Below are 14,115 nucleotides of genomic sequence, written 5' to 3'. Positions count from 1 at the left end.
AGAAAAAAAAACCCTGGTGCTTGGCCCCCTAAGAAAGAGAAGAAATTTCTAAAGAAAACAAGAAAGCTATGTGTGACAATCTATTTGTTAATAATAATAATAACTTTAAAAAAAAACAAAACCTGATATTAGAACCATAAACTTGGCTTATACCATGGAAGCACCAATTATTTTGGTAGCATAAACCAGGGATCAGGAACCTATAACGTATGAGTCAACATTAGGCTCTCAACCTATGGCTCAACAGTGGGGAAAAATAAATAAAATCAATCACGAATCAATAAAGCTAGTGTATCAATTCAATTAAAACTCGACATATTTTAAAATATTACATAATTGATGCATGTTTTTCATGTATACACCGACCGATCGATGTGGCACAACAGGCCCAAATTTCACTGCACAATGTGTGGAGCAGAGTGTCTAATTCCTAATTCATAAATCAATTGAAAACTACATAGCTGGACTGTTTACAGTTTTTTCACCAAGGTGAAATGGCTAAAAGAAAAAAAAAATACTATGAGTATTGTGCTTTCCAGTCCAAATGGAGAAATGAATTTGCATATTTGGAAGTTGCATTAATGGAAAGTAGTGTTCAATTTACTCTTACTTACCTACTGCATCCTGTACTGATTTACCATTTGATGAAATGATCATAGTTGGTTAAATCAAGTCCAAGTGCAACCTACAGGCAGTGAAGTGTAGGCTATTAAGTCAAGAACACACAAAATGTGAAATGGCCTTTATTATAGTACCACTTTTTATAATTATGCAAAATTAATAAAGATAATAACTAATAATAATAATAATAAGACATATAAAACGTCAAAAAAATATGTTAACTTTTCTCTGGGTCTTTAAAGAAAAAAAATCATAACTTTTCTTTGAGGCTTTTACGGCTCTGCCAGCTGAAAAGTTTCTCGACCTCTGATATAAACAAACATAGAGCATTCAATACAATAACACATGTTGTGAAAAAAAGTTTAATGCATTTTCTATGATGAGTATTAACTTTAATTAATGTTAATATTCATAGTATCCACAAGCAAACACGAACGTCGTGGTGCACATTGCGTTCAGACTAAGAGCTAAACTATCGGCATGCTGTTACTAGTTTCCTTCATACTGTATATAATGTATATTTTCTTGATCTATATTTATAGTTATATTTATATATGGATATTTTTATAATAGCACGGATAAAATATCGTTATGTCCATCAGTTTAATTCAAAACAGTACTTCAGGTTGGAATGACACCACAAATGTCTTTCATGGGTGTTTCCCCTTCCGAGTTCCCTCTGTAGACTACATCACTTGAAAGAACCGTGACTATACTTAAGTAGATAATGACAAATATGTTAGCTAGTGTCCATAGTAACTTGGGTAGCTAATAATAGAGCTACTGCATGTTAGCTGGCAGTTAGTGTTTAGGTAGCAATCTCTAGCAATGTTAGCTAGCATGTAATGATAGTTAATATACATAGAAATACACAAAAAATATACAAAAAATTAGAGTATCGTGGAAAAGTTCTCTATTATAAATTCTTTATTCTAATATTTTGAGATGCTGGATTTTTTCCACGAGCTGTAAGCCGTAATCAAGATTAAAACAGAAAAAAAAGGCTTGGAAGATTTCACTTTATGTGTAATAAATCTATAATATATGAAAATTTCATGTTTTAAATCAAATTATGGGAAAATAAATTAACTTTTCCACTATATTCTAATTTTTTGATATGCACCTGTATGATAGTTATAGCTAGCTAATAAGACTAAGGTTAGCTAGTTAACTAGATCCTGAACCTAGCAACTCTGCTAAGGAGTTTATTTTGTGTATAAAGATGAGAGCTGTTCACTTTGGAAACCTTGTTCTACTTGAATACCACAAGACTTTGGGTGGCAAGTCAACACATTTTAATTTAGTTTATCAAGATTTTTTTTATTTACCTGGTTAAACATAGCAGCACCTTAAGTCGCACATGAAAAGTCTCACAGATAAGAAAACAAAAACAACTTAAAAAAATAATAAACCCAATGTAACAAACATTAATCTGGAAATGAGATGCTGGATAATGCTAATATGTATTTTAAAAACTTCCACTTTGACGTGTATATATTTCTTGCTTGTTGGACGAGGTAAGATCATACATAGTGACAAGAGATTAAGATTCCATGCTAGTAGAAACTGTGCCTTCTTTGTTCTGTAAAACAAAGTGTATAAAAATACATAGATTATTGAATTGCTCAAAGTAAAACGTCACTCTTTAAAATTGTTCTTTGGAATATGTACAGGTCATCTGCGAGGAGAAATATCTTCCCGGAAGATATGCATTTTTCTGTTGAAGTTTTCACATGATCGTTCCACTACGGCGAATGGAAGACAGCAGGAATTCTTCAACATAAAGTGTCTGAGCCCCAAATACGTACAAGGCCAAAAATGTGTAGGTGACTGGACTGCAGCATTACAAGATTAAACAAACACTGTTGAGAAGGTGACAAGCGACACAGAAATTTGGGGCATTTAACAGACCTTCCATTATTTTACATGATCCGGAAAAAACTGGAACAAAACAGGTTTGCCACAATATGGCAGATGAAAAGCAGTACACTATATTGCATTGTCATGCCTGCATTACTCTTAAAATTAACCCATTCTTACATTTTTACCTTCTAACTCTAGAGCCTGGTTCCTCAGTAGCTTATAAGGAGATTATCTGAGTTTGTGACCATCCACCACAAGCGTGAGAGTACATCAAAAAACCAGACACAAGACGAGCGTTAGCAAACGCATACAGTAGCGTTTCCGTGCTCCTGTAATAGACCTTGTACTTTGTTGGACTGCTTCTGATTTTTGTTCCCACGTCTTAGAGAAGGACGCTCACTGTACCTCCGACGTGTAGTGCATGAGGAAGCATGGCTTTGAGGAAGACTACGCCGTGCCCTCTTTCCTGCAGGGATGGAGAGATCCTCCAGCATCCGTTTGCCAGTGGGCACTGTGTCACTATTCTTTCCACTGTTCAAGTTCTTGTCACTAGGACCTTTACTAGGAAAGTCAGACTTTGATAATTCAGAACCGCTCGTCCCGCTGTCAGCATTCCGTTCGCCCAACGAATCCAGTTCACAACCAGGAGAAGGCACATCTCCCACCTACAAAAAGTTAAATAAATGCATATTGAGGATTTGTTGTCTAGGCCTTGATGCATGTCTAATATACATTAAGGGTACATTTCAATCAGCTCCCTAGTTCAGTAGTCAGGGCACTGATCAGGGAATCGGCCATTTTAAGGGCTGTCTCAATCGCAAAATCCTTCCAGTGCAATGGAATATTTGCTCTATAAACAGATCCCACAATGCACTGCAAAAATCAGGGAGGATCAATTCTCACTATGTTTCCTTACTGAAAATGACATCAAATTTCGGAAGCCTAATTTCGGATACTATTTCACGACCTAGGGAGTTAAGGAGCTGATTGAGACACACCCAAACTCTACTAGGAAGCTTTGTCTGCAGTTTCTGAGCATGTAATGCTCACTGGTAGTTATACGAACCTGGATGTGTGGCGTGCTGGATGGAGACTCTGTAGTAGAGCATGGCTTTGCTCCGTGCAGGTTGTACACAACTTCATATGGGGGCAAAGGTTCAGAAAACGTCCCTACTGGCTCCAAGCAAATGACTATAGCGCTGGTGTTGTCGGCACGAAGCAAGCGCTGACTCCATCTTTGAAGGGCCTGGTTCACCAGCTCCTGGGCACTACAAACATTTTCCCTTGTCTTTTGGCACTTAGTCTGTGGGGACATATGGAATACAAAATCTTTAAACCACATTCCTTCAGTAACAAAAAAAAAATCCCCTCACAGTATTAATAAAAACACATCACAAATAGTCTGCTAATAAACAAACAATTTCACCTTGGCCCTATCAGTCTCCTGACACATGGATACTGCTTCTTGTGGTGAAACCATGTTCCAAAGGCCATCGCTGCCCAGGATGATGTAGCGGTGCCGTTTTAGGTCCAACTTGATAACAGCGGTGTCAGGCTCAGGTGAAACTACAAACTCTCCACTGTAGAAGTCATAACTCCACAGATCACCTGGAAAAAAATATACATTATGAAAGCCAGATTGACACAATTAGATTGTGTATAATTTGATTTTTTACAAACGATGAAGCTTTTCATTGTTATCAGGAATACCAACACTTATTTATTCAGCATTATCAAACTCACCTAAAGCTCGAGCTACAGCGAGGAAAGGAATCTGATCAATGACCGTGCTTCGTCTGACTGGTCCATTGTGAGTGAGCCTGGGTCTCTTCCACACCACTCGATTCACCCCAGATTTTTTAATCACACTGAAACAGATAAGGAAAAAGTCAACAAAAAGCTTTAACAGCAACAATCCTTGCATTATTCCTTCACGTAATTCTTGCAATGAGCTCAAACTGTTCACATCGGTGAAGTAAAAGAGTGCAAGCATGTGCGAGACTCACCTCCCTCCCAGTCCCTCGATTCTTTTCCTCTCTTTGGGTAGCTCAGGTTTGTGATCCTGTGTGATTTCTTCTGCACGAAGCACCTCATCAGCGGGACTGTCCTGCACCCCTAAAACCACAGCCGAGTCTCCGACATGGGCCACATACACACGATCGCGGCGAATTACAACGACGCTTGCAGTTGTTCCAGATGTGCTGGGGAGGCCAGTCGCTGTCCTTGGCCATTCCGCTGCAGGAATCATAAGACACGTCCCATTTAGCATTATAAATTAAAAACTAATTCGAACACTGGTCCCTACTTCCTATACATGTCACATTGTTAGTTTCTCTGGGTGATATCTGTAATAAAAAATCCTCTCCTACAATAATATTCTAGCATCTTGGCAGCTATAAATGAAAATGGCATAAGACAGTTCTATCTGTTTTCTTTTCCTGCAAAGCCAGATGTTTGAGACATAAACATGATTACTGTATCATGAATTTAATTATAGAAAAGCATCATGATGTTTCACACATATCTGCACATTCAAAGTGTAAGGGTTTTCACTGATGCTGTAGCTGCCATCATAAGGAACACGTAAAAAGGGAATTTTCGCCAGTTTTTGGGCGTCCGTGTTCAGTACTGAATTTCTGTGTGACGTCACACTACACAATAGTGTTTAATGGCTCATATGAAAGTAAACACTCAGTCTTTTTTTTTTTTAAACCTAGCCTACTAGGTGAACAAGTTTTTTTTGTTGCAATTGTATACAGTGTTTTACTACCAAAAAAAACTTTCCTCATGCTGTCTGTTTTATTTCTGTACCGATGTTATTGTGGAGAGGTGTGAATTTTTTGGCCAGCAGGGGTTCACACCCCATCCATTTCCCATCCCATCGCCAGCAGCGAAATAGAGGGTGCTTCTCAATACTCAAATTGATGCTTCCTCGTTTCCTCGCTCCTCCGTCCTCAAACCCGTGACCCGGACATCGATCGACGTCAACCATCTTCAAGGACTTATCAGGTCTCTATTTGCACTGCTAGGAGGTGAGGACCGAGGAGTGAGGAAGCTTCCAGAGAGGCTAGGAGCGAGGATACACAGGTGTATCCTATGCGGAACAGTGTCTTGTCGAAAAACCTGATGCACGTATAAAATCTCCTTCTCCTTTACATCTGCCACAATCTCAAACAAAAAGTCCTTTGATGATGTGATGGAATTTTGTGTGACATATAATTAAATAATAAAATGCTTACAATGAGTATTGTAATTAATTGACCCTTGCAGGTTTGGATATGCAAAGCTGCACAAAAGAGGTGATAATTTATGAATTGTTTATTAATTCATTGACTATGCTTACATGGACAGCAGTAATCTAATTATTGAGCTTATTCTGAATGAGACAATATTGAGATTAAGGTGTTTCCATGAGTTGCTTTTAGATCATTCCTTTGATGTTCCCGTGTTACATGCTACAGAACAATGATAGATTAACAGCACACGTCTATATGTCCCCACAAAACGCCATCTGATGTTCCCTTCAGAATTTCACGTCTCAACATACAGTACGTCTTCGTTATGGTACCATATACAGTTTTGGGTGTTTCATTTTTAATTTTATGATATATATGTAAAATTTTCTTCCAGAGCAGAGCGGTAATTTCCCAGTCGAATTCATAAATCGGTTGAAAACTACATAGCCAGTGTGTTTTCATTTTTATTTTTAACAAAAGTTGAAATGGCTAAAAGAAAAAGAAAAAAAAAGACGACAAGTATTGTTCTTTCCAATCCGAAAGGACAGACGAAATTGCATATTTGGAAGTTGCATTAATGGTACGTAGTGTTCAGTTTATTCTTACTTACCTATAGGGTTGGGAGGGTTACTTTATACATGTATTCCCTTACAGTTACAAATTACTGTAATATGTTCCAACATTTTTGGAATGTGTTGCATATATCAATTTCAAAATAAACGTTTATCTTCAATATATACGGACTGATTAAGTAAAACATCAAATACCTTTATATGTTTTTTTTTGTTTAAAGTCAAAGTACATTTACAAATCACTGTGGTTTGTTTTTATTAGCATCTTCCATACTGTCCCAACTTTTTCAGAACTAGGGTTGTAGTATTCCCTTTTTTTTTTTTTTTTTTTTTTTTTTTTTTACAAACTATACCTGTAATCTGATTACTTTGTTTTTTGACACAACTGTAACAGATTAGTTACCAGTTTTTGTATCCTGATTACGTTTACATGGACAGTAGTAATCTAATTACTGACCTTACTCTGCGTAAGATTATAATGTGATTAAGGTGTTTACATGAGTCACTTTTAGAATACTCCTTTCATGTACCCGTTTTACATGTTGTAGAACATAATTAGATTAACGGCACACGTCATTACGTCACCGCGCCACGCCGTCCCTCCAGAATTTCACGTATCAACATACAGTTCGTCTTCGTTATGGTACCATATACAGTTTTGGGTGTTTTTATTTAAAAAATTTTTTTACAAACGGTTTAAGTGTGGTTAATTATTTGTCATGCTGTACGTGCAAATAGACAACTGCTCGAAGCCGTGGGCTGCGTCCCAAACCACGTACTTAACGTCTATACAGTAGCCGAGATACATGTATTTTTCCCCACTACAGGCCTGTAGTAGGCAAGTTTGCGAATTTGGGACGCAGCGGTGCTCTCTTGTTCGCCGTAAAATTTTGAGCACTGCCGTGTGTGATCGTGTCCTGTAGCAAAATGCGGTGAAAACTCTCACGACATTAATAATATGATTAAAGTGTTTACATGTCTGTAATACATGCACATAATGTGACTAAAACAGGAGTACTCCACACGTCTTAATTCGATTAGTGCTTACTTCGAGTATGACTTTAATCAGATTAAGGTAATTAAAAATTGCTGTTTACATGGTCGTTTCTTAATTGAACCATCATCTTAATCGGGTTAAGAGTGGATTATTGTTGTCCATGTAAACGCACTGTCTGTTACATGTATTCCGTTACTCCCCAAGCCTGAGGAAAAGATCATAGTTGGTTAAATGACGTCCAAGTGTCACCTACAGGCCTATTAGGTGAAGTGCAGGCTGTTAAGTCAAGACCCTGCAAAATGTTAAATGGCCTTTACTACATCAGCTTTTTAAATAATTGTGCAATAATAGTAAAGATAATAACTATAATAAGCAGAAGACATAATGTTAACAGACATATGTTAACTTTTCTCTGGCTCTTTAAAGAAAAAAAATCACAACTTTTTTGGCTTTTATGGCTCTGACATCTGAGAAGTTTTCCCGACCTCTGGTGTAAAGAATAAAACTGGGAGTCAGATACTAGACTGGTATATTCGACTATTTAGATATTTTTGGCTTAGTTCTGAACATCTTCACCATCTCTGATTTTTTTTTTTTGCTATTTACTTATATATTCTTAATGATTTCATTTTAATTTTACACTGTTGGCCGTTTCAAGCGACTACTGTTCTTCTCATTTTCAGACTTTATGTTTAAAGTCTTTATTCATTCTTCATATATATAAGAATCATAGATGCCATATTAACCATTGTTGCTAACTTTCATAATCACACAGTGTGTTGTCAAATTGGTGACTTTTTGCAAGATTTGGTGACTTTTAAGGCCATTTACTGACTTTATTTTAAAAGAGAGAGAGAGAGAGAGAGAGAGAGAGAGAGAGAGAGAGAGAGAGAGAGAGAGAGAGAGAGCGAGAGAGAGCACAAGCTGAGTGGCCAGAGTTGTGCTTGTGCTAGTTACACTAGCTCCACATTGTTTATCCCACTTTGTTCTTGGTTTTAAACTCTCTTCTTGGTTATATTTACAGGTAATAAAAACGAGTTATTCCACCGGTCACCTTTTCCCTCAGGTCTATTTACAGTCTATACTTATCATCATTGTTTTTCTTAGAGTATTTTATAAATATGTACTACAGTTGGTATGACTCTATATTGTACATAATGGATTGTTTGTGGTACCATGACTAAAGACGACATCTATGTACAATATGTAATAATCTATTATTTTCAATTCTATTTAAACTAAACTAAAAATTATTTTATCCTGTTCTAAATTCAATTGTCTTCATTAAATCGTCCTTCACGTTACACATTTTGAAAGGCAAACAATCATGATGATTCAATGAATATGCAAAGTAGGCCATTTCTGAGCAAGCTACTTTACCCTGAAAACAATAGGCAATTCTGACTGATCACACAGGATTTGTATTATTCCCACAGTTTTCAAAATTTGACTGATAAGTCGATACAGCACACGTTAGCGAGAAAATCAGGCTGTAACTTTTTCTACTTTTGACCTGATCACAAAAACAGTATCATATTCCAACATTTCTCACTGACTGTATCTAATGGAAAAAGATTAGAGTTGGCTAGAAGTTACTAATCGACCATGTGACTTTATAACTTCTTTCAACATGTTGGTCTATTTTCAGTTTGGTTTAATGCTTCCTACAGTACATTACCCACAATGCCAATCAACTATACACCGACAGTGGTGCCGGGGGATTTATGCTGCAACTAGAGGTTGTAACTCTTAATTTCTGTCTTCCGGCTAGGAAAAAACAAAGAGAATGCCCCCTCTACGCAAGATTTCCTACTTGGGAACTCGGGATAGTCTCCTCTACTCTGTATTCAGCATGTAACATCAAATCAACATGGCTGCCCACAGCATGAACAGCAGACAAAGTAGCACTTCTTATCCTTAAGTGAGATGTGCACACCCATTTGCATGTTAAATCTTTTGACTATTTTGCAGAGGTAGACTTCATACGTAGATGACTAGCTTGTTGCTAACAAAAGACGAGCAAGGAAGCGTCCATTCTTTTTCTTACTTTGTAACTCGAAAGCATGAAGGGTGAAAATGTAGTAATTCCATCTCCAATCTCCAACTTCTGAGGAAAGTCAAATGCAGCATTAGCCCTTGCTTCATGTCTAACTAAAAAGACTGATGCGGCAGCACTTTAGTCCTCTCTCACCTCCTCATCTGCACACTGTTTAAACAGATCAGGTTCCAAAGCTTTGACTTTCCTGCTAATCCAGTCATCAACAGCATTGCACTTATTTCATAGATCCCCAACTAGTCAAGCCAAGTCTCTCACTGCGTCCGAAATTGCATACTGTGACAGCACCTACTGCAGTCGATTCAGTACCTTCTGCTCAGCTGTTGATACAGTACGTACTGATCAGTATTAGGGCCTGTTCACATTGGGATGTGTTTTGCGGCACATTAAACGGTCCATTTTTTGGCCACATTTTTGTGTGTTCACACCCAGGCATTAAATGCGACCGAAGCGCTGAATGAAAGTGCAAATTCACTCCCTGACAGTAGATGGGGCTTATTAAAAAGTAGAAATACCACAGTACACGGGGGGGGGGGGGGGGGGGGGGTGAAGTGTTGATGTGTTGAAGTGTTGAATATGAATGTCTTTTTGTGGTCAATATGATAATACAATGACACAATAATGGAGCACTTAACTATTTCAATAAGAGGTGAAGAATATTATATATATATATATATATATATATATATATATATATATATATATATATATATATATATATATATATATATATATATATATACACACACACACACACACACACACACCCCAGGTGTAAAATAAACACAATGGACTATTATCAGTCAGCGGATTAACATTTGCAGGGAAGAGACAAAGAAACAAACAATGCTATTTAGTGAAGAAAACAACACTGAAATAATTATAAAAATAATGGATCATTTACAAATGAGTTTAGAATTCAGTGTCGTCAAAAAATAGCCACAACATAATAAGTACACTTATTATTTAGTGTGTAATTTAATGTGCTTTCAGACAATACCTTGTTTGTGTGTGTAGGCAGAAGGATTTATTAGCAGTGAGCATTTTATTTGGGGTCTGTCACTTATGCACTCAATATAATGGTGGATGCTGGCATCTTTGTTTTCTTTTTCATCTTCTTCTTCATTGGTAAGATGGTTTTGTACTTGAGCCCCATCAAGTCGTACTTTTATGTAACTTCAGCGGCTCTGGGCATGTGAACAAAAATGCGAATCTCATTGGTCGGCCAGTGTTTGACGCAGTGCGTCAAAATAAAATAAAAAATGAGCCCCTTGGCGGTAAAAAATTTGATGCTTTGATGCCACCTGTTTACACCTGGGGCATTAAACGGACCATTTTTCACGCTGCGAAAATAGTCCTGGTGTGAACAGGGCTTAAGTGGTAAGCATGAATACAATCCGGATGTTGATTCCGACAGCTCTTCTGCGCCAGTCCCATTGCATTATGGGATAGCGCAGTATTCAGTGTCCGGTGGTTCCATCCTGCAGAATCTTGGCACAAGCAGGGGAATTTCTCACCTACCATTTTGTGAACACTGAGAATTTGGTCATACTACTCCTGTATAGTAGGGATTAGAGATGAACCATGATGATATGACGATAAACCACAATCAAATTCCCTGACTGTTAGTACTACCGTGTCATATTTAATTATTGTTAAAACCAGGCGCATTTATCATGATTTGGAAGGCAGTGACAGCACTCTTGAGATTTTCCAACCTTCCAAGAGGATCAAATCCTAAATGTGGTCATATTTTGGAATTTATTTTAAAAAATGCTGAGGGAAACTTAATAGAAGATGGTAACCCTGTCAGCAGAGCTTGCCAGAAGAAATTCGCTGTGAATGGGGACAACATGTCCAATCTGCTGTGTCATCATCGTGACAACCATCCATCACGTTATAGTGAATGCAAGGTAAGTTAACTTTTAGCTTAACGTATGAGATGGGGAAAAGTACGAGGAAAAGCAAATAGCTGGACACAAAATATTTAATTAGGTTGAATTAATTTCTTATCTCAGGTTTCTAGCAAGTGCATGGCTTCGAAACAAGAGAGTAACAAATAAGTGTGACATTTAACGCATAATGTACATTCATCCGACTAATACACGGATTGGTTTTGTTTACACTGGATTTGTTTACATATTTTGTCTTGTAATTTTAGTGTCAATACCTGCACATTGGATTTGTTTACATATGGTTGTATTATTTTGTATTATTAAGTTGTATAGTTGTACATGCACATTGCTTTACTTGGTTTATATACACAGTTAGGGTTGTGTTCATTAAAAACTGCACTGGGGAAGCTTCTACCTCTCGTGGCTACATGGTGCCAACTTTAATGTGAAATGTTATGTTTATGCTGCTATTTTTATTTGTTCTTTGCTGATTTTCAAATATGATTTCAGTGTATCAGCACATTTTAACAATACCGTGAAAATATGGGGTCACTGTGGTTCAGGTGGTAGAGCGGGTTGTCCACTAATCGTAGGGTTGGTGGTTCGATTCCCGGCCCACATAACTCCACATACCTTGCATGGCAGCTCTGCTACCATTGGTGTGTGAATGGGTTAATGAGACAGTGTAAAGCGCTTTGGATAAAAGGGTTATATAAATTCGCCATTTACCATGATACTGATAATTGTGATAGTTTTGCTCACGATAACCATGATATGAAATTTTCATATCGTTACATCTCTAGCAGGGATATTCGGACACAGCCATAACTCAGAGAAACTGTGCTATAGAGCTGCACTGCATGCTGGGACTTTTAGTCCAACACTGGCGGCCTCCACTACTTCTGCATTGGCTTTCTCATTGAATTTACATTGACCATTGCTGGAAAATGATGACTGAGCAAAGCCCTGGCCCTTTTGTTTTTAGCAGCTCTTATTATATTTCACTCTCACCGCGCTGGGGTCACGCTGTGAGGTCAGAACAGCAGATCTACGATCTTCTCGTGGAAATATCGGAAATACAACACAAAACAAAAACAATTCACTAAGCACATCACTAATATTTCAGTATGAAGATTTTTTTTCCCCAAAAATATTTTTATTGAGAAAGAAAACTTCCTGTTACATAGCAAAAATACCATTCTCAGTATGAAGATTTTGAATGTGTTTCCATCCTGCTGGGAAAAAACAACAAAAACAACAATAGAAACCCTCATAGAAATTGTAATGGTTACAAAGGGGAATTGTACTGGTTTTATTGGAAACTGTAATGGTCCCTATGGGTCTGTACTGGTAATTTGTTGCCTTTTATTGGTGGCATGTTATGTCTAGTGGATACCAGTAAGGACCTATTATGGTAATGTTTTAATGGTTAACAGCTGATGGTTTGTAATGGTATTTGTAGTGGAGACCATTAGAGTTTCTGTGATCGTTTCTATTGGGGGTTTTTTCTGCAGGGAGAGTGGAGATGGAGTGATATAGTGCAACACTTCAACATTAAGGCCATTGCTGAATCAACGCTGTAAGTGTAACATGAGGAAGAATATTGGTACTATATGGATGCCAAGGATGCCACTGACAAAAGAAAAAAAAACAAGTAAACACGGGCTAACTTACGCAGTTTCTTCCACATGGCATGGTGGCAGGCAATGAATCCTTTCCGTATAGCTGAGCAAACCTCTTCGTCGTCGGTCGACCAGAAGCCTCTTTGTTTTTTGATCAGATCCCACAGATGAGTCTGGGCGTACCGCGCCGCGTCGGGGCCGCCGTGCCCATCAAACACCGCGTAAAAAGCCACAGCCCGGGAACGACGACTGTTTCTCACCACACCGCAATCCGCTTCATCATCCTCTACCGCTGTGACACTGGATCTCGGCGGAGAAAGTCGCGATCCCTCGGTCGGAAGACTTTGCGCTCGGTCCGCAAGAGTCTGTTCAAGCTGATCGCTGGCATTCTCCACTTCCGCCTCGCCACGCTCCGCAGCAGCGGCGTTCAGCTCGTCCTCGCTCGGCTCATCATCCTGTTTAATCTGAACAAAATCCTCCATGTATTTCCTGCCTCCTTGATCTAAATAAACACTTGCTCGACACGAAAAGACGTTTTCCATGGCTGACTGGACGCTAAACGCACACTCGAAAACAATTTACACTGAAATAGCGCGAGGCTCTTTTCTGGCTCTTTGTTTATTTTCGACCTTTGTAGGCATGCTCGGAATACGCTGACGTCATCGACAGGCTCTTTTAGAATCCGGAAGTGATGGAAATAAAAGTCCTAAACGGCAATGGCGCAGTTTGTACACAAAATAAATACTGCAAAGTGGTTTAGACATATTCTTTTTGTATTCATCAGTTCATTCGTTTTTCTTTATTCTTTTTTTGTACATGTTTTATTAGACGTGCCCAAAGCATTATTCAAATGATACACCAGTTTCCTCCCCAAGTCCAAAGACAAGCATTGCATCACCAACACCCTGACTAGGACATAATGGTCAGTGAAGTTGAATGAATGAATTGTACACACACACACACACACAGACACACAGACACACAGACACACATTTTGCTTCCACACTAATTTAAATATAACTTTTTCTTCTCTATTTTATTGAGATGTATTGAAAATCTTAATTCTGGCTGAAATCTATAGAGATGACCACTCACAGGATTTTGACTGCTTTTGGTGTGTGTGTATATATATATATATATATATATATATATATATATATATATATATATATATAGAGAGAGAGAGAGAGAGAGAGAGAGAGAGATAACCACCACCAATCGCACAACCTATGATTTTAAAATAAGGTTTGAAA

The 14,115-nt window shown here is 37.9% G+C and overlaps 1 protein-coding gene across 1 annotated transcript; it reads right to left on the bottom strand.

Annotated features, from left to right (window-relative positions):
• Nucleotides 1-727: 727 nt before the first annotated feature.
• Nucleotides 728-13,526, bottom strand: ppm1da (protein phosphatase, Mg2+/Mn2+ dependent, 1Da). The gene is made up of 6 exons (XM_017491557.3): nt 12,915-13,526; nt 4,491-4,719; nt 4,228-4,352; nt 3,911-4,092; nt 3,551-3,787; nt 728-3,149 (listed from the first exon to the last, which is right to left on the bottom strand). The coding sequence occupies exons 1-6, from the start codon at nt 13,402-13,404 to the stop codon at nt 2,781-2,783; spliced, it is 1,632 nt and encodes a 543-aa protein (XP_017347046.1). The 5' UTR covers nt 13,405-13,526; the 3' UTR covers nt 728-2,780.
• Nucleotides 13,527-14,115: the final 589 nt, after the last annotated feature.

Source organism: Ictalurus punctatus, chromosome 17, assembly GCF_001660625.3.
Source record: "Ictalurus punctatus breed USDA103 chromosome 17, Coco_2.0, whole genome shotgun sequence".
Lineage (NCBI taxonomy): Eukaryota > Metazoa > Chordata > Actinopteri > Siluriformes > Ictaluridae > Ictalurus > Ictalurus punctatus.
This window is presented reverse-complemented; position numbering and strand designations above follow the sequence as displayed.

Coding starts and splice junctions, on each gene's coding strand:
- ppm1da (XM_017491557.3), bottom strand. CDS start 13,404: ATGGAAAACGTCTTTTCGTGTCGAGCAAGTGTTTATTTAGATCAAGGA. Junction 4,720..12,914: donor TGCCATGTGGAAGAAACTGC/GTAAGTTAGCCC, acceptor TGATTCCTGCAG/CGGAATGGCCAAGGACAGCG. Junction 3,150..3,550: donor CCAGCACGCCACACATCCAG/GTTCGTATAACT, acceptor AACTTTTTGTAG/GTGGGAGATGTGCCTTCTCC.